General features: G+C 38.5%; 1 protein-coding gene across 2 annotated transcripts in view; it reads right to left on the reverse strand.

Moving 5' to 3' along the window:
* Positions 1–1,012: 1,012 nt before the first annotated feature.
* Positions 1,013–25,627, reverse strand: part of UPRT (uracil phosphoribosyltransferase homolog) — a 30,272-nt gene continuing 5,657 nt past the window's right edge. The window contains exons 2-8 of one of the 2 annotated variants that reach the window (XM_070365887.1): positions 13,640–13,690; positions 13,486–13,528; positions 9,295–9,364; positions 7,914–7,976; positions 5,769–5,930; positions 4,990–5,088; positions 1,013–2,208 (exon numbers count right to left, since the gene is read on the reverse strand). In XM_070365887.1, coding sequence (XP_070221988.1) covers positions 2,102–2,208; positions 4,990–5,088; positions 5,769–5,930; positions 7,914–7,976; positions 9,295–9,364; positions 13,486–13,528; positions 13,640–13,690 — 595 coding nt within the window. In that variant the 3' untranslated portion in view covers positions 1,013–2,101. The remainder of the gene's footprint in view (positions 2,209–4,989; positions 5,089–5,768; positions 5,931–7,913; positions 7,977–9,294; positions 9,365–13,485; positions 13,529–13,639; positions 13,691–25,627) is intronic. The other variant, XM_014477443.2, reaches the window with a different exon arrangement.

The raw sequence follows: 25,627 nt of genomic DNA on the forward strand, positions 1-25,627 counted from the left end.
TTGGTTTCAATTTGCTTCAGTTACAGCTTCTGCTAATCAGGACAAAAGGAAATCCACATTGTATCAAAATATTTAACTGACAAGTATAGATGATAAGAATATGAAAGCAACATTTGCCTTGGAAGAATTGTAATATGGGTAATCTATTAATCTTGGTTTGTTATGACAGTATTCAAAAATAAAGGGAAAAATATAGTGAAGTGCTTCTAGACTCCAAAGGGAAAATGTAATCCATCCTATACCAGTTTTTCTTCCTTTTCCCAAATCTTTGCTGCCTTCTATCAGCTTTGGTTTTCTGTGAGTATGGTTTCAGTGTGTCTGCCCTCTGATGCCCTCTGGCAACACCTACCATCTTACTTGGGTTTCTCTTACCTTGGACGTGGGGTATTTCTTCACGGCTACTCCAGCAAAGCGCAGCCACTGCTCCTTACCTTGGACGAGGGGTATCTCCTCACCACCGCCCTTCCTGACTTCCAACATGGGATAGCGCCTCTAGGCCCTCCTGCGCCCGCGCAGCCACCACTCCTTGGACATGGGGTTGGTCCTCCCGGCCGCCGCCCCTGACCTCGGATGTGGGGTAGTTCCTCTCGGCCTCCGCCTCTGACCTCGGACTTGGGTAGCTCTTCTCTGCCGTTCCTGCGCCATTGCAGCCTGGCACTCTCGGCCGCTGCCCCTTACCTCGGACGTGGGGTAACTCCTCTTGGCCACCGCCCTTCGGGCATGGGTTCCCTCGGCTTCTGCCCCTGAGCTCGGACTGGGGTAGCTCCTCTCGGCCACGCTGAGTGCGCGCTGGTCACAGCTGCCGTCGCGCTTAGTGCTGAGATTCATGGGGTGGCCAAGAGTCGGACACGACTGAGCGACTGAAGTGAACTGAACTGATCTGCTTTGGTTCTTTTTAAGAAACTGCCTGCTACTCTTTTCGGTTTTTTTTGTTTGTTTGTTTTAAACAGAAGCCACAACAGCTGCCTATGGGACTATGGGAGTATAATTAATCAAGTAATCAACCAGCCACCACTGTTAAAGTGTTTTAATATCAATGTAAAATGAGATCAGGATTCTACAAGCAAGTTTCAGAATGTGAACAGCGATTTCTAAGATGATTTCTCTTCTTTTCAGGAGCCTAATATAAACACATATAAATCTTAGGATTTTTTTAATATCAAGTATTTTTCTCATTTTAATACAACTATAATTGACAAACATGCAAAATAACTAAGCTCCAAATCAAAGACTTTTAGTAGAAACATCCAAGTGAAAAATGAAGCATTTTAATTTACTTATTGGCCATAAACTCAGCAAGAAACCATCTTTCCTCCCATATCTCAGAAAAACCACCACCAACTAATTTATTTCTAGTGCATCAATACCATTAACACTATTTAGCCCTCCTTTGTCAGCATCCAGATATCCCTGGTTCAAACTAAGTAAATTAATGTCACAGTTCCAGTGCTGGAAATGCCCTACTATCCTCTTCACTGCATTACACTGACAAGGCACCTACCAACAATGCATAGGGTAGGAAACGAGCCACGAAGAACATAATGGCTTAACTGAAGAGTGCCAATTGAGTGAGGATATTAGTGGAAATGTAAAATTCTAGGAGGTATTCTTTTTTCATTCTCTCCAAGTTACCAACATGTATAGTACCACAAAGTAAAGAGTAGGGGAAGGTAACAACAGCCACATACATGAAATCTCCCTAGAACTAAAAGCAAACTAAACAAAATGCAAACTATAGTGGGCCAATGAACTGACTTCCATTTGGGTTTTATTTGTGGCTGCAAGCAACCTCTAAACTGAGATTCATAAATTAGGGAACAGTTTCAATGCACTGAGGAATCAGCAATTTGTATAAGAGCATTATTAAAGCATTTTCAGAGTTGTATGTGCTTCATTGTTGAATTTGGTACCAACAGTCAAGAAATAACTAAATAATAATAAAAAAACTCAAGTATTTCCTTTTTACTATACCTACTTCCAAACATTATAAAGTATCTTTAACACAATTTTCTATGTCATCCCTTAAGTGAATTAGCCAAACAGGTAGAAACTCAAAACATAACTGTAATATTACACAGAAGAATAATTTTCCTTCAATAACTTAGTCTGTTCCAAAGTATTTCTGTCCGAAATGTGTAGGTGCAACAGGATGAACTTCAGTAGTTAAAATTGTGATCTCCGGAAACTCTTGAATGATTGATTTGGCACCTTCAAAAATAAAAGAAAAATTGTCATTATGGTGGGATTTTTTTTAATAACATTACCTAGAATTCAGTAATTTTATGGTCAGTCAATAGGTCTACTACTGACAGAAGACAGAGAGCAATAACCTTTGGACAAACAGTTAGACTTGGTTAATCTCTTATTTATATAATTTCTGATACCTGAAAAGTTTTTATAGTAGTCAGACTATGTTTCCACCCATTCACTAATAAATTCTTAGAATCAAACTGTTTTGTATTCAATACATGAAAAATATATTCAGTTATAGCAACTTTTCCCCTAATGAGTCATTTGTTTTATTTTAAAGGCAGCTGATAGAGAGAATACAGTCCTTCTGGAAACAGGATCATACATTAGATGATGGTTTCTCAATTGGAACACGTTGAAACAAGTGCAAAGACTTTTTTATTATATCACAGAAAGCTACTTTTTGAGAATTTATAACTCTAGCCTGGGCGGGGAGGAGGTGGAGGAGGAAAAGACAGGGACTAGCTTGGATCCCAGTCAAACTAAAAAGCCATAGCAAGGATGCTACAGAGGAAGATTTTTTCATCTATAATGTCAAAGAATGAGTATCCTATTCTACTAACGCATATCTATGGAATTTAGAAAAATGGTAACAATAACCCTGTATGCGAGACAGCAAAAGAGACACAGATGTATAGAACAGTCTTTTGGACTCTGTGGGAGAGGGCGAGGGTGGAATGATTTGGGAGAGTGGCATTGAAACATGTAAATTATCATATGTGAAACGAATCACCAGTGCAGGTTCGTTGCATGATACAGGGTGCTCGGGGCTGGTGTACTGGGATGACCCAGAGGGATGGGATGGGGAGGGAGGTGGGAGGGGGGTTCAGGATGGGGAACACATGTACACCCATGGTGGATTCATGTCATTGTATGGCAAAACCAATACAATATTATAAAGTTAAAAAATTTTTAAAAAAAATTTAAAAAAAGAACTAACACAGTTACTTTTCTACTCCCAAAGACAGAAAACCCAATAATTATTTGGTGATCTCAAAATTTACAATGCTACCTCTGTTATATAGACAGATGACCAAGCAAATCAGCCTTTGTAACCATCAACATTTGAACTACAGGTAATTTTTCATTATGAAACAGCAAAATAATCAATGGCCTACTAAGTGTGACTCTCTCAAGTGGTTTTTCTGTAGCCTCTTCATGGTTGACTGAGATACGGAACCTTTGGAAATGAGGAAATGCTCTAACTAGAAGCAACACATTTCTCTTATGAAACAAATACAAATTCACTGTAGAACATTTGGAAAATAAAAAAAAGCTTAAAAAATAACATAAGTCACTTAGAATTCCACCACCCTAAGACAACCACTATTAATTTAAAATAAAAATTGAATTAGTATTGTGCATCTGTCTAGCCTCTCATGTTGAGGAAAGACTTATTAGGTTTCATGTTAAACCCAAGTCAGATTTTGGTAGTCATAATAATTTGTATTAGTCATCTCTAAATTTGGTGATGACATTTTATCCTATTCTAATGCTGTTGTGTTTCTGTTGTTTTGACTGACCAAATTTTTTTATTGTTGCAATGATGTCAAAACGTATCAAATTTTACATTTTAAATATGTGATATATTGTATGTCTATTATATCTCAATAAAGTTGCTAAAAATAGATTGATCAAACGTGAGGAAAACTGTAAGCAGGTCCTGGATATGACCTTCGTATATGCAAGGCTAAAGTCACTCCTTTTCTAACTCTTAAAAAAGTCTGCAGCCTAACTCATTGTTCTGAAAGTCAACAGAAGATTGTGGTGATGGCTGAGTGGTCAGCCTCACTAAAGCTATCGTTCATTCTGCTTTTACATTTAGATTTTCTGACATCATTAAATATTTTTTCAAAAACACGATTTAACAGTTTTATATTACATACAGTTGATCCTTGAACAACATGGAGCCTAATCCACATATAACTTATAGTCAGCCCTCTGTATCTGTAGTTCCTCTACATACATGAATTCAACCAACCATGGATTGTGTTGTACTGAAAAATATCCACATATAAGTGGATCCACGCAGTTCAAACCCACATTGTTCAAGGGTCAACTGTATATTTATTTAACTATTTCCAAGTAAGTCACTTATATACTTTCAAATTTTTTCTTACATGAAAATGATAGTCTCTTCAATGACTATCCTAAACACTGAATTTCTACATGCCTTTATGATTTTTTTTTAGGATACTTTCATAATTGTCTTATGGCAAAGAAACCCAGTGTCTTAAATTAGGCTTACCTCTCTCAGTAAATGAAGAACACAAGTTCTTTCATCATGCCCTTTGAGCAGAAGTCTAAGTTTAAAAACTTCTGCTCTTTGCTTCATACTACAAAGCTTACTTCAGAAAGACCACAGGGCTAGCTAGAACCTTGATTTTCTTGCTGTTTGAGAGCATTTCTCAGGCTCAGGTGGGAAGCCAGAGAAATAGGGACCTTTCAGCCACCAGCAAGCTCTACTCAAACACGGCCACCATGAAAACAACTGCAATTCCCTTCAGTGTGGTTAGTTCATACTTTTCCATTTGAATTTGAACATTAGAGTGGTTGAATGGTGTAAAGTATTACAACTAAGCTTAGAGATGACAAACACAGGTTATAATTATCAAAATTCAGTTAGGAATTAATGTGAAAGCAAATGAACTTTTCTTCAGGATGAATGGTTGGACAGATGCACACTTAACCACTCCATGACCATCCAGAGCCCCAGATGCTGCCTCTTGTTGAACTCACCATGAGGAGTGGAGAACAGACTGAGTAGGATAATAACACTAGGTTGAACTCCATGTTCTATGAGAACCTTTACAGCTTCAATTACAGTATTTCCAGTACCTGAAATCAAATGAAAATCAAATGCATTGGAAACTTTAACATTCATCTCAAAATACCTTTGAAGTTGCTTCAAAGTAAAAGCAGTTTAGTAATCTAACATAAGATACTCCTAGATAAAGCTTCATTTGAAGATGCCCATTTTTTATAAATGATGTTATTTTCAACAACAGACATAACCCATGTACTTTTCAGCTTTCAAATGCACAAGCCCTAAATTCATTCAGTATTTGAGATATCAAATGTAATACCCACCTGCTACCCCCAACTCTAGGATCTGAGCAAGCATAGGAAAAGACTAGAATAGGAGAAAAAAATATTACCTCCAAAGAGAATAAATCCTTGAGAAAACCATTGCTATACTCTGAGCTAGAAAAGGGACATATTTTAATATATATTCCGTGTTCTATATATTTTGCCTCATTAAATATTTTGCTTCAATCTGTTAATCTTAAAATAGAAGCTTTTTGGAGCTAATAAAGTTTGACTAATGTGTATTTTCTTATTACACAATAAAAATTCCCCAGAGAACTGCCCAGGGCAACTTCAAATCCAACTGAGAAAAACAAAAAAAGAACACATTTAGAAACAGTTTCATTTTTAAAGAAGGGTACCTAGAAGGTAGGCACTAAGCTGAATTTTAACCCTAATCAAAGGTTACAAATTAAATGCAAACAACTCACTGAGAATTGGATACATCAGAAGGACTTTTCTTCTGTAAATGTCTGGGGGGAACTTGGCATAATATACTTTGGCTCTTTGTGTCTCCTCATCACTCTGAATCAGGATCTTTCCAATTCGTATGGATCTACAGCAGTCTCGTAAACCTTGTTCCATGGCCTCACCTTGAAGTAGGAAATAAAAAAGAAAGAGTGATTAAGAGTAGATAGAGTGAAAGTCTGAGAATAAGCCAAAGAAGAGCTTGTGACTATTATTAACACAATAAAGACACTGTCAAAATGGAGCAATTCTTCTTAAGCTAATAGCTTCCACTTCTGATAAAATATGATTTTATACTTAGTTCAGGTCAATGAAACTAGGTTAAGGGCTGGTCAACGAAACTAGGATAAGCTAACTTTACTGCTGGCTTACAAGTTTTAGAGTTGTCATGCTTCCATGATTACAGGTAATAAAGTGTTTAAGCTGCTCTCTGAACTTTTCTATATCAGGAACATTTTAATTCTACTATTTTAAGGACACTGTATTACTTTCATCAGACAAAAATATAAAATATTATGGAAGAATGAGGGCTGTAGACCAAAGGCTCTCCATTTAGATCAAGCTGACATCAAGAGATATCATGTAGCCCCAGCAATGACTTCAGTGGCAGAGGCTTGGCTGGTAAACAGTGAAAAAGTAATATGCTGTTCCTTCTTCCCCCAGGGATCCAAACCAAAACCACCACTATCCCCTTGGTTTCTGAAGGTAAAGCTATTTTTGAGTCTGAATTCATTTAAGGAAGTGTTTGCTAAAAGTCAATCATTCTCACATCATCTTCAAGATTTCAGGCCACATCAAAATTCTTCTTGTACAGTTATTTACTTAATATTTTTCTTTAAATTAATTATTTTTGTTTACATTTAAGAGGAAACTGTATATCACTAGTGAAAATATAAAAAGTTTCTTTCTAATAGATATGGAAATAAACCAAGAGCTACTAAAGTTAAAAACACCCTCTCTATGCATCACCCCAAGGTCGTCTGGTATACACTAGGGGTGCAAGGACCATGCTGTTGCCTTTAGGGCAGAAGCTGGACTAAAACAGAAGAAATTGTGCCTTAAATGTCCATCTCCATTGTCTTTACCAGTTTTAAAAGGTTGAACAGCATTGTTCTGAAAATCCTATCATTACTTAAAAGCTACTTTCTATTTTAAAAAAAGGAGCTTAAAGCTCCTATTTTATTTGAGATATCCAGTTGTTCACAAACAGAACTTCATAGCCAGAGAAGCAATGGGAATGTTTATATGTGAAAAAAGAAAAATCCGGGGACTTTCTTGGTGGTCCAGAGATTAAGACTGCACACTCCCAGTGCAGGGGGCATGGGTTCAGTCCCTGGCAGGGCAACTAAGATCCCATATGCACAAGGTTCAGCCAAAGGGAAAAAAATCCATCTGTTTCCAATGCAAGCAAGTGGGGATTCTACCATACCCTGGATCTTGTACAAAGAATAATTAATGAATTAAGTTGCTGAATGGAAATAATCATCCCCATGTAACAGGTATAGGTCCTAGTTATAGGCATGTGATTTTGCTGCACAAAGGTTAATTTACAAGGGCAATTGGTTGGACTCAAACACAAACACAATAGACTAGCAATTGGAAATACTTAGAGTTAATCACAGTTAAGTTCTTTTGCCTACATAATCACATACTCAGCAAACATAAAACTAAAAATATTAAACAAGCCATTCAGTCCAGCTCCTGACAGGGTAGGACTGTTCCTCACAAAAGAAATTTAAAAACCAGAACAAAGATTTTCTCTAGTCGAGTGCTCAAAGTTCTACAGGTCTGAATTTGTGCTATTACATACTCCATCAATCTTCAAGCTTCCCTATTCTCTCCAAGATAGTATCATTACATCCTCCTATTCTTCCACTCTCCTCTGAATTTTTCGAAGCTGGCTTGCCCATGGGGACACACCACTAGGGAAGATGCTCTGCAATTAAAATTAGCCGAACTCGGCAATACATGGGCCATGATTCAAAGGCACTATGAGGATAGACAACACAGGTGGTGAGATTTAAGCTCAGGAGACAAGCCTGCCTCTCAGAAAACAGCAACTGTATCTAAGAATGCAGAGAGACAAAGTCACACATACACAAACCTACCGCTTCTCATTATGCTGACCCCACAATTTCCCTTTTCAAATTTCACGCCTTCATACTTGTACCCTGTTGGGGAATAAAACCAAATAATTTATCTTTCATCATTGGAGCAACTATTTATTTAACAAAGTATCTATGGTTTAAAGTAGATGGGCACAGAACAACTCTTGTCCAAACACACTGTATAACATCTTAGGTTCCCTGTGAAACCAATAGGAAGAGTCATGATTTTTCATAGTTAATTCTTCATAAGAAGCCTGTGGGAATAATTGGGAGAGGTAGACTTCATCGAGCAGGAATAAGCCTTATGATAATTACATACACATTTCTTAAATTGAATTTAGAGGAGAATTGTTGCATTCCAAGAATGTTGCTGCTGCTGCTGCTATGTCGCTTCAGTCGTGTCCAACTCTGTGTGACCCCATAGACAGCAGCCCACCAGGGTCCTCTGTCCCTGGGATTCTCCAGGCAAGAATACTGGAGTGGGTTGCCATTTCCTCCTCCAATGCATGAAAGTGAAGTCGCTCAGTCGTGCCTGACTCTTAGTGACCCCATGGACTGGAGCCTACCAGGCTCCTCCATCCATGGGATTTTCCAGGCAAGAGTACTGGAGTGGGGTGCCATTGCCTTCTCTGTCCAAGAATGCTAGAAACCCCATAAATTCAAACTAGGAGCCTGCTGTGAGCCACAGCAGAGAACCTCCTTATTCCTGTCCACTTTTATTAACCTGCATTCTGTGTTTAAAAGCAGAAGAGAAAGACTGAAGTAATTATCAAGACACATTCATGCCTTGATCTCAGACTGAATTTGTATCAATTTTGATGCAGCAAGGTTAATCCCTAATTTTCACAAAATCAACCTTTGGATATAACAGTTTCCATTATTTAATAAAGAACCATATCAGAATTTCAAATCCCTAAAATAGGGATCCTTGACTGTTCTCTGTTAGAGCAGAACAAATCTAAATACTCTTCTCCAATCCTCATCGTTTTTATTTTCTTTTTTACTTTTCTTTTTTACCTGGAGCTTCCATTGCTAAACCACCCCACACATTTGTTAACACCAGCATCTTCCCCACAAAGGTGAAGGTAAGCTGACAGCAATTCTTAGCTCTGGTCCCAATGTGCCATCATCAAAGGTAACATCCGAATGTTGAAGAATATTTATTAACCTTTAACTTAAACTGACAAACAAGCTATGAACAAAAGTCATTCACATAAATTTCTTTACTAAATGTCCCCAAATTTAATAAGTTGTTTAAAAGAACAGCTCCATGCAGATGGCTCATTTTGCATACTGATTTACTCAGACTGCTTTCTTCTCATTTTCCCCCAATTCCACCACAGAATTTTTATGAGAATATGAGAGTAACAGCCCTGATTACCTGTTGGAGTGGTCACCATGCATTCTTCATATGGCAGCTGATTCAATCCCTCTTCCACAACAAGTCTGATCTAGAGAGTCAAAGGAAGAATAATTTGAGAATTTGCTAAGAATCTCCTGTTAGCTGTTAGCCTCAGGAGTTTAACACCGGGCAAAAGTCAGCAACATACTAGGCAAGGATTTAACTTACAGTAGTAGGAAGGGCCGGAGAAGGCAATGGCACCCCACTCCAGTACTCTTGCCTGGAAAATCCCACGGACAAAGGAGCCTGGTGGACTGCAGTCCATGGGGTCGCGAAGAGTCGGACATGACTGAGAGACTTCCCTTTCACTTTTCACTTTCATGCATTGGAGAAGGAAATGGCAACCCACTCCAGTGTTCTTGCCTGGAGAATCCCAGGGACCGGGGAGCCTGGTGGGCTGCCATCTATGGGGTCGCACAGAGTTGGATATGACTGAAGCGACTTAGCAGTAGCAGTAGGAAGGGCGACCCTCTCATGTGTTAGATTCAGTTCAGTTCAGTTCAGTCTCTCAGTCGTGTCCTACTCTTTGTGACCCCATGGACTGCAGCATGCCAGGCCTCTCTGTCCATCACCAACTCCCGGAGTTTACTCAAACTCATGTCCATTGAGTCGGAGATGTCATCCACCATATCATCCTCTGTTGTTCCCTTCTCCTCCCACCTTCAATCTTTCCCAGCATCAGGGTCTTTTCAAATGAGTCAGCTCTTCTCATCAGGTGGCCAAAGTATTGGAATTTCTGCTTCAGCATCAGTCCTTCCAATGAATATTCAGGACTGGTTTCCTTTAGGATGGACTGGTTGGATCTCCTTGCAGTCCAGGGGACTCTCAAGAGTCTTCTCCAACACCACAGTTCAAAAGCATCAATTCTTCGGCACTCAGACTTCTTTATAGTCCAACTCTTACATCCACACATGACTACTAGAAAAACCATAGCTTTGACTAGATGGACCTTTGTTGGCAAAGTAACGTCTCTGCTTTCTAATATGCTGTCTAGGTTGGTCATAACTTTCCTTCCAAGGAGCAAGCGTCTCTTAATTTCATGGCTGCAGTCGCCATCTGCAGTGATTTTGGAGCCCAAAAAAATAGTCTCTCACTGTTTCCAGTTTCCCTATCTATTTGCCATGAAGTGATGGGACCAGATGCCATGATCTGAGCCTTCTGAATGTTGAGTTTTAAGCCAACTTTTTCACTCTCCTCTTTCACTTTCATCAAGAGGCTCTTTAGTTCCTCTTTGCTTTCTACCATAAGGGTGGTGTCATCTGCATATCTGAGGTTATTGATATTTCTCCCAGCAATCTTGATTCCAGCTTATGCTTCATCCAGCCCAGAATTTTGCATGATATACTCCGCATATAAATTAAATAAGCAGGGTGACAATATACAGCCCTGACATATTCCTTTCCTGATTTGGAACCAGTCTGTTGTTCCATGTCCAGTTCTAACTGTTGTTTCTTGACTTGCATACAGATTTCTCAGGAGGTAGGTCAAGTGGTCTGGTATTCCCATCCCTTGAAGAATTTTCCACATTTTTTTGTGATCCACACAGTCAAAGGCTTTGGCATAGTCAATAAAGCAGAAGTAGATGTTTTTCTGGACCTGTTAGATTTTCTGTTAGATTCAGAGATAGAACCAAATGTCAGGCTGCTTGCTGCTAGGTATCCAACCTTGGTGAGGCACGTGATTGTCACTAAAAGTCTCAAGTATGCCTTCTGATTATCATTCAGTTAGTCCAGGCTATATTATGAGAAATGCAAAACCACAGCAAGTGCAAGAGTCATGGCTGGAACACTTGGACATAATATACTTCTGGTAACTGGAAATAGTGCCCACTGGGAACTGCTTTGCCTTATTTAGTCTTTGAAATTGTTAAGTTGGATGCTTTTTAACAAAGGCCCACCATGATGCGAAATAAATCCTGAATTTCGTAGGAGGAAATAAATGAGTGGATGGAACTGAACCAATTTACTGAGCTTGAAGTAGGATACAGTTGAATGTATTAGGACTTCCCAGCTTAAAGAAAAAAGGCTCCTAATGATCTTAATGTGTACAGAGCAAAGAATCCATCAGAACTACAAGGAATATCCTCCAAAACCCATCAGATATTCCTATGAACATCCAGAGGCCACTACAAAAAAAGGCAGTGCTGAGTCTGTAGAGCACATTTTCTCCAATCAGTATTACATTACTGATTAAGAACAGCAAGGAGAAATGTCAAGCCCTATGCTCTGTTATCACAACAAAACACCCTGCTGCTGTTAAAATGATAAATGTTAAATGGGCTGCACTGTGTCAACCTGGAGTACCAGAGGGTCCAGGAACCTCATGAATACTGTGTGTGTGTGTGTGTGCATACTCACCTCTAGCCACCACCATCTGTAGAGATTAATGTTTCTTATGAGCAAAGTACAAAGAAAGATGAGGATCATTTTCTTTGAAGAGCCTTATTTTCCTTCTAGTAATACTCCTCCAAAGAGTCTTACCACCTGCCCATCTCCTCCAACTTTGGGACAAGAATTAGTGTGTCCAAGATTTACAGGAGAGCATAAACCAGAAGAAGGGTTTAACCTCTTCTCAAGAGTTAAAATTCAAAATCTGAGTGCCAGGAAAGCCAATCCTGACAAAGTCAGGACAGAATTAATGTCAACTATAACAGGACCCTTGTGCTAGAAGAGACAGTATACTAGAAATCCCCATCATCAGAAACCTCAACAGCTCCAGTCCCTACCACAACCACAACTGACCTTCCACACCCCGCACCCCCAATATCAGGACCTTCAAATCTAACTTCAGAGAACAGAGAGGTCCAAAATTACCATCCACTCAGGTGAATTTTGCCCCGGGTCCTTATTATCTCATTTGACTAAGATATAATGCCTGCCCTTTCAAGCAAGCATTTGATAATAACCATGATCTTAATTCCTATGTTCTATAGGAAAATGGCACAAGGAGAGCAAAAGGAAGAAAGAGAGAGAAATCATTTTCTATCAGTGAACACCAAGATCTCTGTTTCCCCCCACAGCAGCCACTGACACAACTGTCTTGAACCCTTTGGTTTGATAAAAGCAAAAAGAATAACCTATCACTCCAAGAATGTCAACTACATTTATCTTGATGCAATCCAAGGATTTTTACTGCCCCTGGAAGCTCAAACAGAAGTGGCCTTTGAACCAAGAATACATAAAAGTCAAAAGTAGAATATGTGCTGTCTATACTCTTTTTGAATAAAGACTTCCCTAGGAAAAATGCAAATGAAGAGTTTCATACCTCCCCCTATACAACATCATCACATTCCCTTTAATAATCTATCTTCTACTATCTAGTATCTGGTTATAACTATAAGCTTAATAAGTCACTTTTCTTTCTTTCCCAGACTAAACAATGAGAATAGTATTTATACTGTAAACCACACAAGATCAGGGACCATGTCTTTATGCTTTACCACTGAATCTCCTCCCACCTACAACACAGTCTGGCACAGTGTCTGACTCACATGAGTTCAATGTATATTTCACGAAGTGATGAATACTAGGAACCACAGTAGAACATCTGTCAACCTCATTCCAAGCACGAAACAAACTTAGATATACACACAAGAAGTAAACAGGGCTTACCTAAGACAGCCCAGTTTGGCCTGAGATCCTCTCAGATGACACTAGATAAACAGAATTGGGCTTGGTCAATTCTTAACAGGAATTCCCTACGTGTAGACAGTATCCACATGTGAAGATACTACAGAAAATAAGAGGCAAGATAGATATCCATCCCCATGTAAACTATAAGATAGCTATTAGCTTTTGTGCATTCTATGGACACCACAAGGGTAACTACTAGGTCTCTTTACATCTTTGGTTTCCTTTTAATTTACTTCACTTCACTGACCTAAGAAGAGGTACTTAAGACTGAGGATCAAGTTACCAAGATCCACTTGAAAAGTAGTGGTACATCAGAACTATAGACAGTGAGTTCGTAGACAATGATTTGAGGTGAATGGAATTGAGGCAGAGTTTTAATGAAAGAGTAGAAACAACACTTGCAAAGTCTAGCAAGATGTTACTTGGTACCATCTCTCTCAACCTCAGAATGTTCTCAAACAAAAAGCCCCTTGGGCTACTATGATTGTAACACTAGGAACAACAATGAAATGAAGATTGAAAACCTCCATCCACCTACCAAACGATCCGCAGAAAACATGAAGTCCCCTCTACTGGCTGTCCTAAAAAAAAAAGTACAAGTTTTAGTCTAGATTAGAGCTTTAAAGTGAAATATTACTTAACATATATACAGTAACACAGATATTAAAACCTATTACATGATAAAAGCTTACCTGTAATAGACTATTATTGAGACATGATATTTTTCACTAGGATACAGGAACCTAAATGGAATGACTTGATATTATTGAAAATGCTCATCTGATATCATTAGAGACAGAAATTGAAAAGATCATGTAGTCTCCCACTGAACTGCTCAAGTATATACTCTTCAACCAGGAGATGAACAAGTTCCTCCTGGAAAATGGCAGCATATCCAGAGCTTAAGTTAAGAAAAAAAAATTGCAGTAAGAAAACCAGGTTCTCCCCATTCTCACGCACCATTCATCCCAATTTAAAATGCTTATTACCAACATAAGTAACCATCTACTTTGCCTCTAATTCTTTCTGGAATGAGAACTGTACAAACAAGTTAATCCTCTATTTTTGTTATTGCTTCCAAGAACACATAACCTAATTAACAAGACCTCTTTTGCAAACTATTGATAAATTGTTCCATTTTTCAATCAAATAGCTTATTCCATAGATCTTTCTACCAATTTCCTGTACAATTCCTTCTGGTCAGTATTTTCAAATCCTGAGGTACCCAAGTAACAATAACCCAAGGTTGCACCCACCCACAAACTGTTAAAACAGCCAAAAGGGAAATGTTATAAGGCTGACATTTTTTTCTTTTGTAAAAATGTATTATTGTTCCTTCGCCTTCTCTCATGTAACTTAAATGATCTGACTGATTTACAGTTTATATACGTAATAATCCCCATCTGCCTGCCCATTGCATACCTAAAATATTCCCCAACATAGCATCAAAATGGCATATGCGAGCATATATCATCTCAGTATACCATTAATCACAACTCTTTTTCAAGCTGCATTTATTTCTCTGACAGGAAAAAGCAATGAAATATCCCTTACACAAATGGAGTTAGGTTTCTTAGAGTAACCACAGTTCTTTCATTATTACAGATACTAACTCTCTAAAATATAGCAAGAATATACATCTAGGTCTGTATTCTTTATATATAAATACTCCCTAAACTCAGAAAACTCTATCCACATGACTATACACAGAGAGCTCATTTAAAACAGGCTTTAGGGGCTCCCCTGGTGGCCCAGTGGTAAAGAACTGCCTGCCAGTGCAGGAAACACCAGTTCAGTCCCTGATCCAGGAAGATCCCACATGTAGTGGAGTAACTAAGCCCATGTGCCACAACTATTGAGCCTGTGCTCCAGAGCCCAGCAGCCACAACTACTAAGCCAATGTGCCACAACTACTGAAGCCCACACACCCTAGAGCGCATGCTCCACAACAAGAGAAGCCACTGTAATGAGAAACCCCCACATGGCAGCTACAGAGTAGCCTCCACTCACTGCAACTAGAAAAAAGCCTACATAGCAACGAAGACCCAGCACAACCAAAATAAATAAATAAATAAAACAGGCTTTATTTTATGTATTGCAGTTTTCAAATGAAAATATACTATTACATCAGCACCTTTCATTTCTATAATAAGTCTTCACAACATGCTTGTCAAAGAAGTAAAAGTCAGTGAACCACACACACACACAAAAGAAAATACTGAAGACTACTACCCTGTTTGGTAGACCTACATAAACTTGTCTAAACAGCCAGAACACAGTTTTTCAATAAGGTAGGAAAGTCTGGATTCTTTAAGAAAAGTCTTAAAAAAATATCCAGTAATATATTTTGAGAACACACCTGAAATACTTGTCTTTAATTTCTGATCAGTTACACATAAATATATTACAAAGAAAAGTTATATTAGGTTAAGAGATTGGAGTTGTTCAAATTCATTATTTTACTTTAGAATGAAACATTTTAACATCTTCACATTCTCCTTAAAAATATCAGCTTCAGTTGACAACTTTTGCATGATAAACATTTCGCTACATTCCAAAAAAAGTACACGATGTGAGAACCTAATAAGAACTATCATCTCTTGATAGTTATTTAACTTCCAGTAAAACTCAGTCATCCCACTATAAACAGTAATTACTAACCTATACACTGCTGTTTTTGACAGACTTCAGACTCATTCCATTCACTTTGAATCAATTTAGAAATTAAAGTAAAGCTAGAATACAGTAAATTGGTTGCATTTTGAACAAAACCCACAGTGTTCTTCAATATCCACATCTAAATCCTTTACATTGTTAACACCAGAGTTTCATTAAGCAGATATTTCCTGTTAGATAAATCAAGTTGCATATAATCTCTAGGCCTCTACTTTAGACCCAACACCGGACTAAAGTATGTGTTAATAAAGATGTTTTAATGTAAACCAGATCCCAGGTCTTATTCACTCCATATACTTGGTTTCAAATCATAACTCTATTCACCTCTGTCTCAAAACCATTCTTTAAAAAAATCTGTGATACTGTAAACAAAGTTTTGAGAGACATTTTAATCATTTTGTATCTGATAACTTTCCCAAATAAAATCTAATACAAGATCATCACAAAACAACAAACACACTGACACACACCCCTGGATTATTGTATAATATATTCAAATATTTAAACAGTGATATCCAGGCGCTCATAATTCAAAGCACAGAAATCTAATTAATGTTGAGTACCTTTTAAGTTGTGTGAACTCCAAATAGGATTAATAATGCAGACCTAACCATATCTGACCGGAGAAGGCAATGGCAATGCACTCCAGTACTCTTGCCTGGAAAATCCCATGGACGGAGGAGCCTGGTAGGCTGCAGTCCATGGGGTCGCTAAGAGTCGGACACGACTGAGCGACTTCCCTTTCACTTTTCACTTTCATGCATTGGAGAAGGAAATGGCAACCCACTCCGGTGTTCTTGCCTGGAGAATCCCAGGGACGGGGGAGCCTGGTGGGCTGCCGGCTACGGGGTCGCACAGAGTTGGACACAACTGAAAAGACTTAGCAGCAACAACCATATCTGAGAAAAGTGCCAACTTATCCTGACACTTTGCCCAACAAAAGTGCCACACATCTGTAGTAACAAAATGAAAGCCAAAGATACCATTAAAATATATATATTTCACAGTGAAACAACAAAAGAATGAGAATCACGCCAGAAACCATATCCTCACTTCAATGTGGATTTGGCAAATCGGACTCTTCCCTACTTAAGACAGTGTATAAAGCACTTTAAAGTTTCCAGGGAAGCTACAGTAATTGAATATAGTTTAAAACATGGACATCTCAAAGCAGACCCAAACCAAGATGAAATCAGGAGAAATCTCTGACCTTTCTTTCAAAATGGGCCAATAGGTATTTACTTATCATCCACAATATATGGAATTATGAGAGGAATGTTTTATAATATGAAAAAATTAAGACTTCAAGTAGAGATCTTCTCCTCTCTTCTTACTAGACCTCACTACTACTACTAACTACTTTGCTCTTGCTGCTACTACTACTACTACCACTACCACCACCACTAGAGGAATTCTCTAGTATTTTGGAAGACATCCTTTCCTGGGGCAATTACAACTTCAATTTCTAGAGCAGAAACTGCCATTTGATCACTACATGCTACTTATCTATTCAAAATAAACTTGAAAACCTCACCTCTTGATAAGAAAAATAATTTTAATAACTGTACACACACGCACAAGCATACAGATTTATTTACAAGCATTTACTTAAATGGTCCAAAAGTAACAACAGGTAACAGTAATATACATATATTATTCCCTTTCCCACAGATCATCATTTGTTAAAAGCTTCCTTGGTGCTAAGTATTAAGCACTTTTGATACATTATCTGATCTAATCCTCATATAATCTTAACAAGTAGAGTCTGCTATTATCAATACCACTTTTTTAGTAATGAAAGTAGAGAGGCTTACAGAGATGAAGAATTCCAAGGTTCTCCCCAGCCTGAAGCTAAGTCCCTGAATAAAGCTATTATCTATATTTTGCTATAATAAGGGAATGTTTACTAAAAAGTAACCAGTTTTTAGGTGTATTTTAATGATATTTATCTCCCTGTGAATCAGATGGGCATTTACATACAATGCAAATAATGAAATAAAGATTCTGGCAGGCAAATCATTAAAATGTTCCTTTTTAAGATGGAGAAGCTACTATTATAATGCGGCTTGTAAAGAGTTTATTGTTGTTGTTGTTCAGTCGCTCAGTCATGTCCAACTCTTCACAACCCCATGGACTGCAGCACACCAGGCTTCCCTGCCCTTCACCATCTCCCGGAGCTTGCTCAAACTCATATCCATTGAATCAGAGATGCTATCCAACCATCTCATCCTCTGTCATCCCCTTCTACTGCCTTCAATCTTTCCCAGCATCAGGGTCTTTTCTAGCTGGTTCTTTGCATCAGGTGGCCAAAGTATTGGTTTCAGTTTCAGCATCAGTCCTTCTAATGAATATTCAGGATTGATTTCCTTTAGGATTGACTGGTTTGATCTCCTTACAGTCCAAGGGACTCACAAGAGTATTCTCCAACATCACAGTTCAAAAGCATCAATTTTTCAGCACTCAGCCTTCTTTATAGTCCAACTCTCACATTCATACATGACTACTGGAAAACCATAGCTTTAACCAGACAGACCTTTGTCAGCAAAGTAATGTCTGCATTTTAATATGCTGTCCAGCTTAGTCATAGCTTTCCTTCCAAGGAGTATGAGTCCTTTAATGTCATGGCTGCAGTCACCATCTGCAGTGATTTTGGAGCCCCCCAAAAAATAACATTTGTCACTGTTTCCATTGTTTCCCCATCTCCTTTCCATGAAGTGATGGGACCGGATGCCATGATCTTTGTTTTCTGAATGCTGAGTTTTAAGCCAGCCAGCTTTTTCACTCTCCTCAAGAGGCTCTTTAGTTCTTAGATTTATGCCATAAGTGTGGTGTCATCTGCATATGAGGTTATTGATACTTCTCCTGGCAATCCTGATTTCAGCTTGTGCTTCATCCAGCCTGGCATTTCACATGATGTACTCTGCATATAAGTTAAATAAGCAGGGTGACATTATACAGCCTTGACATACTCCTTTCCCAATTTGGAATCAGTCCATTGTTCCATGTCCGGTTCTAATAGTTGCTTCTTGACCTGCATACAGGTTTTGCAGGAGGCAGGTAAGGTCCCATCTCTTTAAGAATTTTCCAATTTGTTGTGATCCACACAGTCAAAGGCTTTAGCACAGTCAATGAGGCAGAAGTAGATGTTTTTCTGGAATTCTCTTGCTTTTTCTATGATCCAACAGATGTTGGCAGTTCGACCTCTAGTTCCTCTGCCTTTTCTAACTGCAGCTTGAACATCTGGAAGTTCTCGATTCATGTACTATTGAAGCCTGGCTTGGAGAATTTTGAGCATTGCTATGTTAGCATGTGAAGTGAGTGCAATTTTGTGGTAGTTTGAACACTCTTTGGCATTGCCCTTCTTTGTGAATATAAAGGATATACAATTAAGGTTAATACAAGAATACACCTTATTCAAATGATTAAATTAAAACCTGTGACTCATAACTTAAAAGACAATTTAATTTAAATCAAACCCCGTAAATACAAAAAAAGATTCAAAATAAGTAAAAAAAATAAATCAAACCCTAGAAGTATTGAATTAGGTACTATTTTTGAAAATGAGGATTATACACAAGGATTGCCTTTAGCATTTGCTGTGGGAGAAGTTAAGTCTGGGCATAAAGTTGCCACATTTAGCAAATAAAAATACAGGACACCCAGCTAAATTTGTATTTCAGAAGTGTGTCACATACAGTGTTTAGGATATATTTATACTAAGAAAAAGTATTCACTGTTTATCTGAACTCAAATTTAACTGGGAGTCCTGTATTTACCGAGCAACCTAAGCTAAGGAGGAAGAACAAATTCGGACTCAGTTTTAGCCCAATATGATCTTGTTTGTTTTTGTTTAAGCAACAGGTTAAAGGGAAGTAAAAATAGAAGCTTTTCTGGCAAGTTTAAACCAAAAAACTGTTTCACTAAGAGTTAATGTTTAGTGGAAGATCCAAAAAACATAAGCTCTACTTCCATGGTGGTTGTGGTAGTTTAGTCACCAAATCATGTCCCACTCTTGCAACCCCATGGACTATAACCTGGTAGGCTCCTCTGTCCATGGGGATTCTCCAGGCAAGAATACTGGAGTGGGTTGCCATGCCCTCTTCCAGGGGATCTTCCCAACCCAGGGATCAAATCTTCGCTCCTACACTGCAGGTAGATTCTTTACCACTGAGCCATCAGGAAGAGCAAGCTCTACTACCATAGCTACTTTTTTATGTTATCATTCAAAAAGAATAGCTCCAATGTTTGTCATGGTATGCAGATGATTTAGAAATTATTTTCCTCCTCCTCCCTTCCCCCTCAAAAACAAAACAAAACAACAACAACAACAAAAAAACCCAGTCTTGGAGCAAACCTAATCTGATGTGAAAAACAAAAACAAAAAATAGTTTTTAGAGTGCTACCTGCCAAATACAAGTCATCAGGACCACAGCTCTTTAGAGCCTTAAGAATCTCATAAAACAGTGGCATTATTTATTCACACCTCAAGGCAGAGTTCAATGCAAACATTTGAGATCAGGTAGAAAAATAAGTTGTTCAGTAGCTCAGTTGTGTCCGACTCTTTGTGACGCCATGAACTGCAGCACACTAGGCTTCCCTGTCCTTCACTATTTCCCGGAGTTCGTTCAAACTCATGTCCATTGAGCTGGTGATGCCATCCAACCATCTCATCCTCTGTCATCCCCTTCTCCTCCTGCCTTCTATCTTTCCCAGCATCAGTCTTTTCCAGCATTGGAAAATACAACAGAGACATGTATAAAGAAGCAACATCCTCACTCCTGGCCTTAAGCCAGTTAGAAAATTCACACAGAAAACCAAAATCATGTCCATGATTTAAATAACTTGTAGGTCACAGTGTTTTCTGTGATTGACTTTTTGGTTTTGTACAAGTTGAAGGGGTTCTGAGATTTCTCCAGTCTCAGGGTGATGGCAGGCCAGGCTCTCTAGGCTGGCTCTGTGCAATTTAGAATCCCTGGTTCAGCCTATACCCCACAACCAAAACCAGCGAAATCACAATACGAGGGAGAATAGCCATTCTCCCATGGTCAGTGGCCCAGACTGAGTACAGCACAAACACATGTGGTATCTTAAAAGCTACAAGCACTCAGATTCCACCCAACTACTATTCAACTCTAAGGATGGGTTCCAAAAAAAAAAAAGACTCCCCAAGCAATTCAAATGAACAGCATTGGTTAAGAACATTACCAAGACAAATGACTCAAATCACATCAAGCTGCCTTCATATTATGGCTGCACAGGATGTTCATCCATCCTGAGGTTAACGGTCTTCCCATCAGGTGACTAAAAAAGTCCACAAGGCTGAATGCGCTCCTTCTTTAATGCTATTTCATGGACTAAAATAAGATTGTTCAACTTTCACCCAAGCTGCCTGCTGCCATGGCAAAATCCCTTTGAGGGCAAATATACAGGAAACATGCAATAGTTCATGAAACAGCTTTACTTTAATGTTTCAGGAGACGAAAACCAACAACAACAACAACGGCAGTGCAGGGGGTGATCTTTTCAATACACTGCACTGCCTTATATATGAAGTCATCAACTATGTTCAAGCGAACTGTGCATTACACTCAGATTTTGCTGCGTTTAATATATAAAGGAGGCAGAAAGGGAAGGATGTGTGGTTTAAATCCATTGCAGCAACAAAAACTGTAAATGAAGCAGTTGTTTCTTTCTGAGTTCACCAGTGACACCTGTGTGACTGAGTAAATTATCTGATCATTTGATATTTAGATTACTGGATACTCAGAAAACCATTTCTTTGAAATTCAATAATACAACCAACATATTATGTTGCAAATATTGTGCAGTTCAAAAAAATAAACACATTTAAAATCAGTGCAATGTTCTCAACATTACCTGCTTTATGTATTTACAACATGCAGTCCTCTTATTCAACTCCATTTCTTCATGCCAAAGTCAATTTAGAAAGCAATTCCTTCAGTAAATAGATACTAAGGACCAGGAACAATAAAAGGAATAACAAGTACTCCAACGGCTTCCATCATGAGACAGTTCCATAGTGCATATACATAATGTCACATCAAAATAGAGAAGAGCATAAGGGTCCAAGGAAGACAGACTGTGATAGGTACGATAACTATAGCCATGTAAATATAGCTGCTTTAACCACCAGCACTCTACACCAGTCCCCCAAAGGGGATGAAACAACAGATCCTCTTTGTGTGAGAGGATACCAATTTTTGAAGATAAAGGAACAGAGGCCTCTATTAACAAACAGATTTGAGTAACAAAAACAAAACTAAGTGTCTCCATTCTAAATAACTAAACATTGATCCAGTTCAGTTCAGACGCTCAGTCGTGTCCAACTCTTTATGATCCCACAGACTGCAGCATGACAGGCTTCCATGTCAATTAGTTATCAAAATTAGCATCAATTGGTTATCAAAAATTGTAGTGAGTTTTTCTATTCTGTATCATAGCAGGATAAAAATTATCTAGGCTCTCTCCGTGTTTTTTTTTTTTTTTAATAAGAATGTGAGTTCTATATTTTGGAGATTAATCCCTTGTTGATTGCTTTGTTGAAAATATTTTCTCCCATTCTGGTTGTCTTTCATTTTGTTTATGGTTACCTTTGCTGTACGAAAGTTTTTTCTTGTAATTTATTTTTTAATTGAAGGATAATTGCTTTACAGAATTTTGTTGGTTTCCACCAAACATCAACATGAATCAGCCATATGTTCCCCCCCTCTTGAACCTCCCTCCCATCTCCCCCCTCATCCCACCCTTCTAGGTTGTTACAGACCCCCTGTTCCAGTTTCCTGAGTCATACAGCAAATTCCCATTGGCTATATATTTTACATATGGTAATGTAAGTTTCCATGTTATTGTCTCTATACATCCCACCCTCTTCTTCCTCCCCTGCCTCCATGTTCATAAGTCTGTTCTCTATGTCTGTGTCTCCATCACTGCCCTGCAAATAATTTCATCAGTACCAAGACCTAAATATAAGACCAGAAACTATGAAACTCTTAGAGGAAAACATTGGCAGAACACTCAATGACATAAATCAAAGCAAGATCCTCTAGGACCCACCACCTAGAGTAATGGAAATGAAAACAAAAATAAATAAGTGGGACCTAATTAAACTTAAAAGCTTTTGCACAACAAAGGAAACTGTAAACAAGATGAAAAGACAACCCACAGAATGGGAGAAAATAATAGCAAATGAAACAACTGACAAAAGATTAATTTCCAAAATATATAAGCAGTTCATACAAGCCAATAACAGAAAAACAAACAACCCAATCAAAAAGTGGGAAAAGAACCTTAACAGACATTTCTCCAAAGACACACAGATGGCTAACAAACACATGAAAAGATGCTCAACATCACTCATTATTAGAGAAATGCTAATCAAAACTACAATGAGATATCACCTCATACAGGTCAGAATGGCCATTATTAAAAAGTCTACAAACAGTATATCCTGGAGAGGGTGTGGAGAAAACCGAACTCTCTCGCACTGTTGGTGGGAATGTAAATTGATATAGCCACCATGGAAGAAGGTATGGAGATTCCTAAAAAAAAAAAAAAAAAAAAACACTAGGAAAAAAACCCATCATTAGTTAGTTCAGTCACTCAGTCGTGTCCGACTCTTTGTGACCCCATGGACTGCAGCATGCCAGGCCTCCCTGTTCACCACCAACTCCCAGAGTTTACTCCAACTCACATCCATTGAGTCGGTGATGCCATCCAATGATCTCATCCTCTGTCGTCCCCTTCTCCTCCCGCCTTCAATCTTTCCCAGAATCAGGGTCTTTTCAAATGATTCAGCTCTTCTCATCAGGTGGCCAAAGTACTGGAGTTTCAGTTTCAGTCCTTCCAGTGAATATTCAGGACTGATTTCCTTTAGGATGGACTGGTTGGATCTCCTTGTAGTGCAAGGGACTCTCAAGAGTCTTTTCAACATCACAGTTCAAAAGCATCAATTCTTCCGTACTCAACTTTCTTTATAGTCCAACTCTCACATCCCTACATGACTAATGGGAAAACCATAGCCTTAACTAGATGGACCTTTGTTGGCAAAGTAATGTCTCTGCTTTTGAATATGCTGTCTAGGTTGATCATAACTTTTCTTCCAAGGAGTAAGCGTCTTTTAATTTCAAGGCTGCAGTCACCATCTGCAGTAATACTGGAGCTCAAAAAAATAAAGTCTGCCACAGTTTCCACTGATTCTCCATCTATTTGCCATGAAGTGATGGGACCAGATGCCATGGTCTTTGTTTTCAGAAAGTTGAGCTTTAAGCCAACTTTTTCACTCTCCACTTTCACTTCCATCAAGAGGCTTTTTAGTTCCTCTTCACTTTCTGCCATAAGGGTGGTGTCATCTGCATATCTGAGGTTATTGATATTTCTCCCGGCAATCTTGATTTCAGCTTGTGCTTCATCCAGCCCAGTATTTCGTGTGATGTACTCTGTATATAAGTTAAATAAGCACAGTGACAATATACAGCCTCGACGTACTCTTTTTCCTATTTGGAACCAGTCTGTTGTTCCATGTCCAGTTCTAACTGTTGCTTCCTGACCTGCATACAGGTTCCTCAAGAGGCAGATCAGGTGGTCTAGTATTCCCATCTCTTTCAGAATTTTCCACAGTTTATTGTGATTCACACAGTCAAAGGCTTTGGCATAGTCAATAAAGCAGAAATAGATGATTTTCTGGAACTCTCTTGCTTTTTCGATGATCCAGCAGATCTTGGCAATTTGATCTCTGGTTCCTCTGCCTTTTCTAAAACTAGTTTGAACATCTGGAAGTTCACAGTTCATGTATTGTTGAAGCCTGGCTTGGAGAATTTTGAGCATTACTTTACTAGCATGTGAGATGAGTGCAATTGTGCAGTAGTGTGAGCATTCTTTGGCATTGCCTTTCTTTGGGATTGGAATGAAAACTGACCTTTTCCAGTCCTGTGGCCACTGCTGAGTTTTCCAAATTTGCTGGCATATTGAGTGCAGCACTTTCACAGCATCATCTTTAGGATTTGAAATAGCTCAACTGGAATTCCATCACCTCCACTAGCTTTGTTTGTAGTGATGCTTCCTAAGGCCCACTTGACTTTGCATCCCAGGATGTCTGGCTCTAGGTCAGTGATCACACCATCATGATTATCTGGGTCGTGAAGACCTTTTTTGTACAGTTCTTCTGTGTATTCTTGCCACCTCTTCTTAATATCTTCTGCTTCTGTTAGGTCCATACCATTTCTGTCCTTTACTGAGCCCATATAACCCATCAACCAACTCCTAGGCATATACTCTAAGGAAACCAAAATTGAAAAAAACACATGTACCCCAATGTTCACTGCAGCGCTATTTACAATAGCTAGAACATGGAAGCAACCTAGATGTCCATCGACAGATGAATGGATAAAGAAGCTGTGGTACATATATACAATGGAATATTACTCAGCCATAAAAAGGTATGCATTTGAGTCAGTTCTAATGAGGTAGATGTACCTAGAGCCTATTATACAGAGTGAAGTAAGTTGGAAAGAGAAAGATAAATATTGTATATTAATGTACATGGAATGTAGAGAGATGATACTGATGAAAGTATTTGCAGGGAAGCAATGGAAACACAGACATAGTGCTTTTTTTTTTTAATTCTTTTAACTGAAGGAAAATTGCTTTACAGATATGCAAAGCTTTCAAATTCAATTAAGTGTCATTTGTTTATTTTTGTTTTTATTTTCATTACTTAAAGAGATGGGTCAAAAAAGATCTTGCTGCGTAACTTAGAGTGTTCTGCCTATATTTTCCTATAAGAGTTTCACAGTGTCCAGCCTTACATTTAGGTCTTTAAGCTATTTTGAGTTTATTTTTGTGCATGGTGTTATGGAGTATTCTAATTTCATTCTTTTACATGGAGCAGTAGAGTTTTGCTAGCACCACTTACTGAAAAAACTGTCTTTTCTCCACTGCATAATCTTGCCTCCTTTGTCACAGGTTACTTGACCATTGGTGCATGA

The sequence above is a fragment of the Bos mutus genome, chromosome X (genome assembly GCF_027580195.1).
Source record: "Bos mutus isolate GX-2022 chromosome X, NWIPB_WYAK_1.1, whole genome shotgun sequence".
In the NCBI taxonomy this organism is placed as follows: domain Eukaryota; kingdom Metazoa; phylum Chordata; class Mammalia; order Artiodactyla; family Bovidae; genus Bos; species Bos mutus.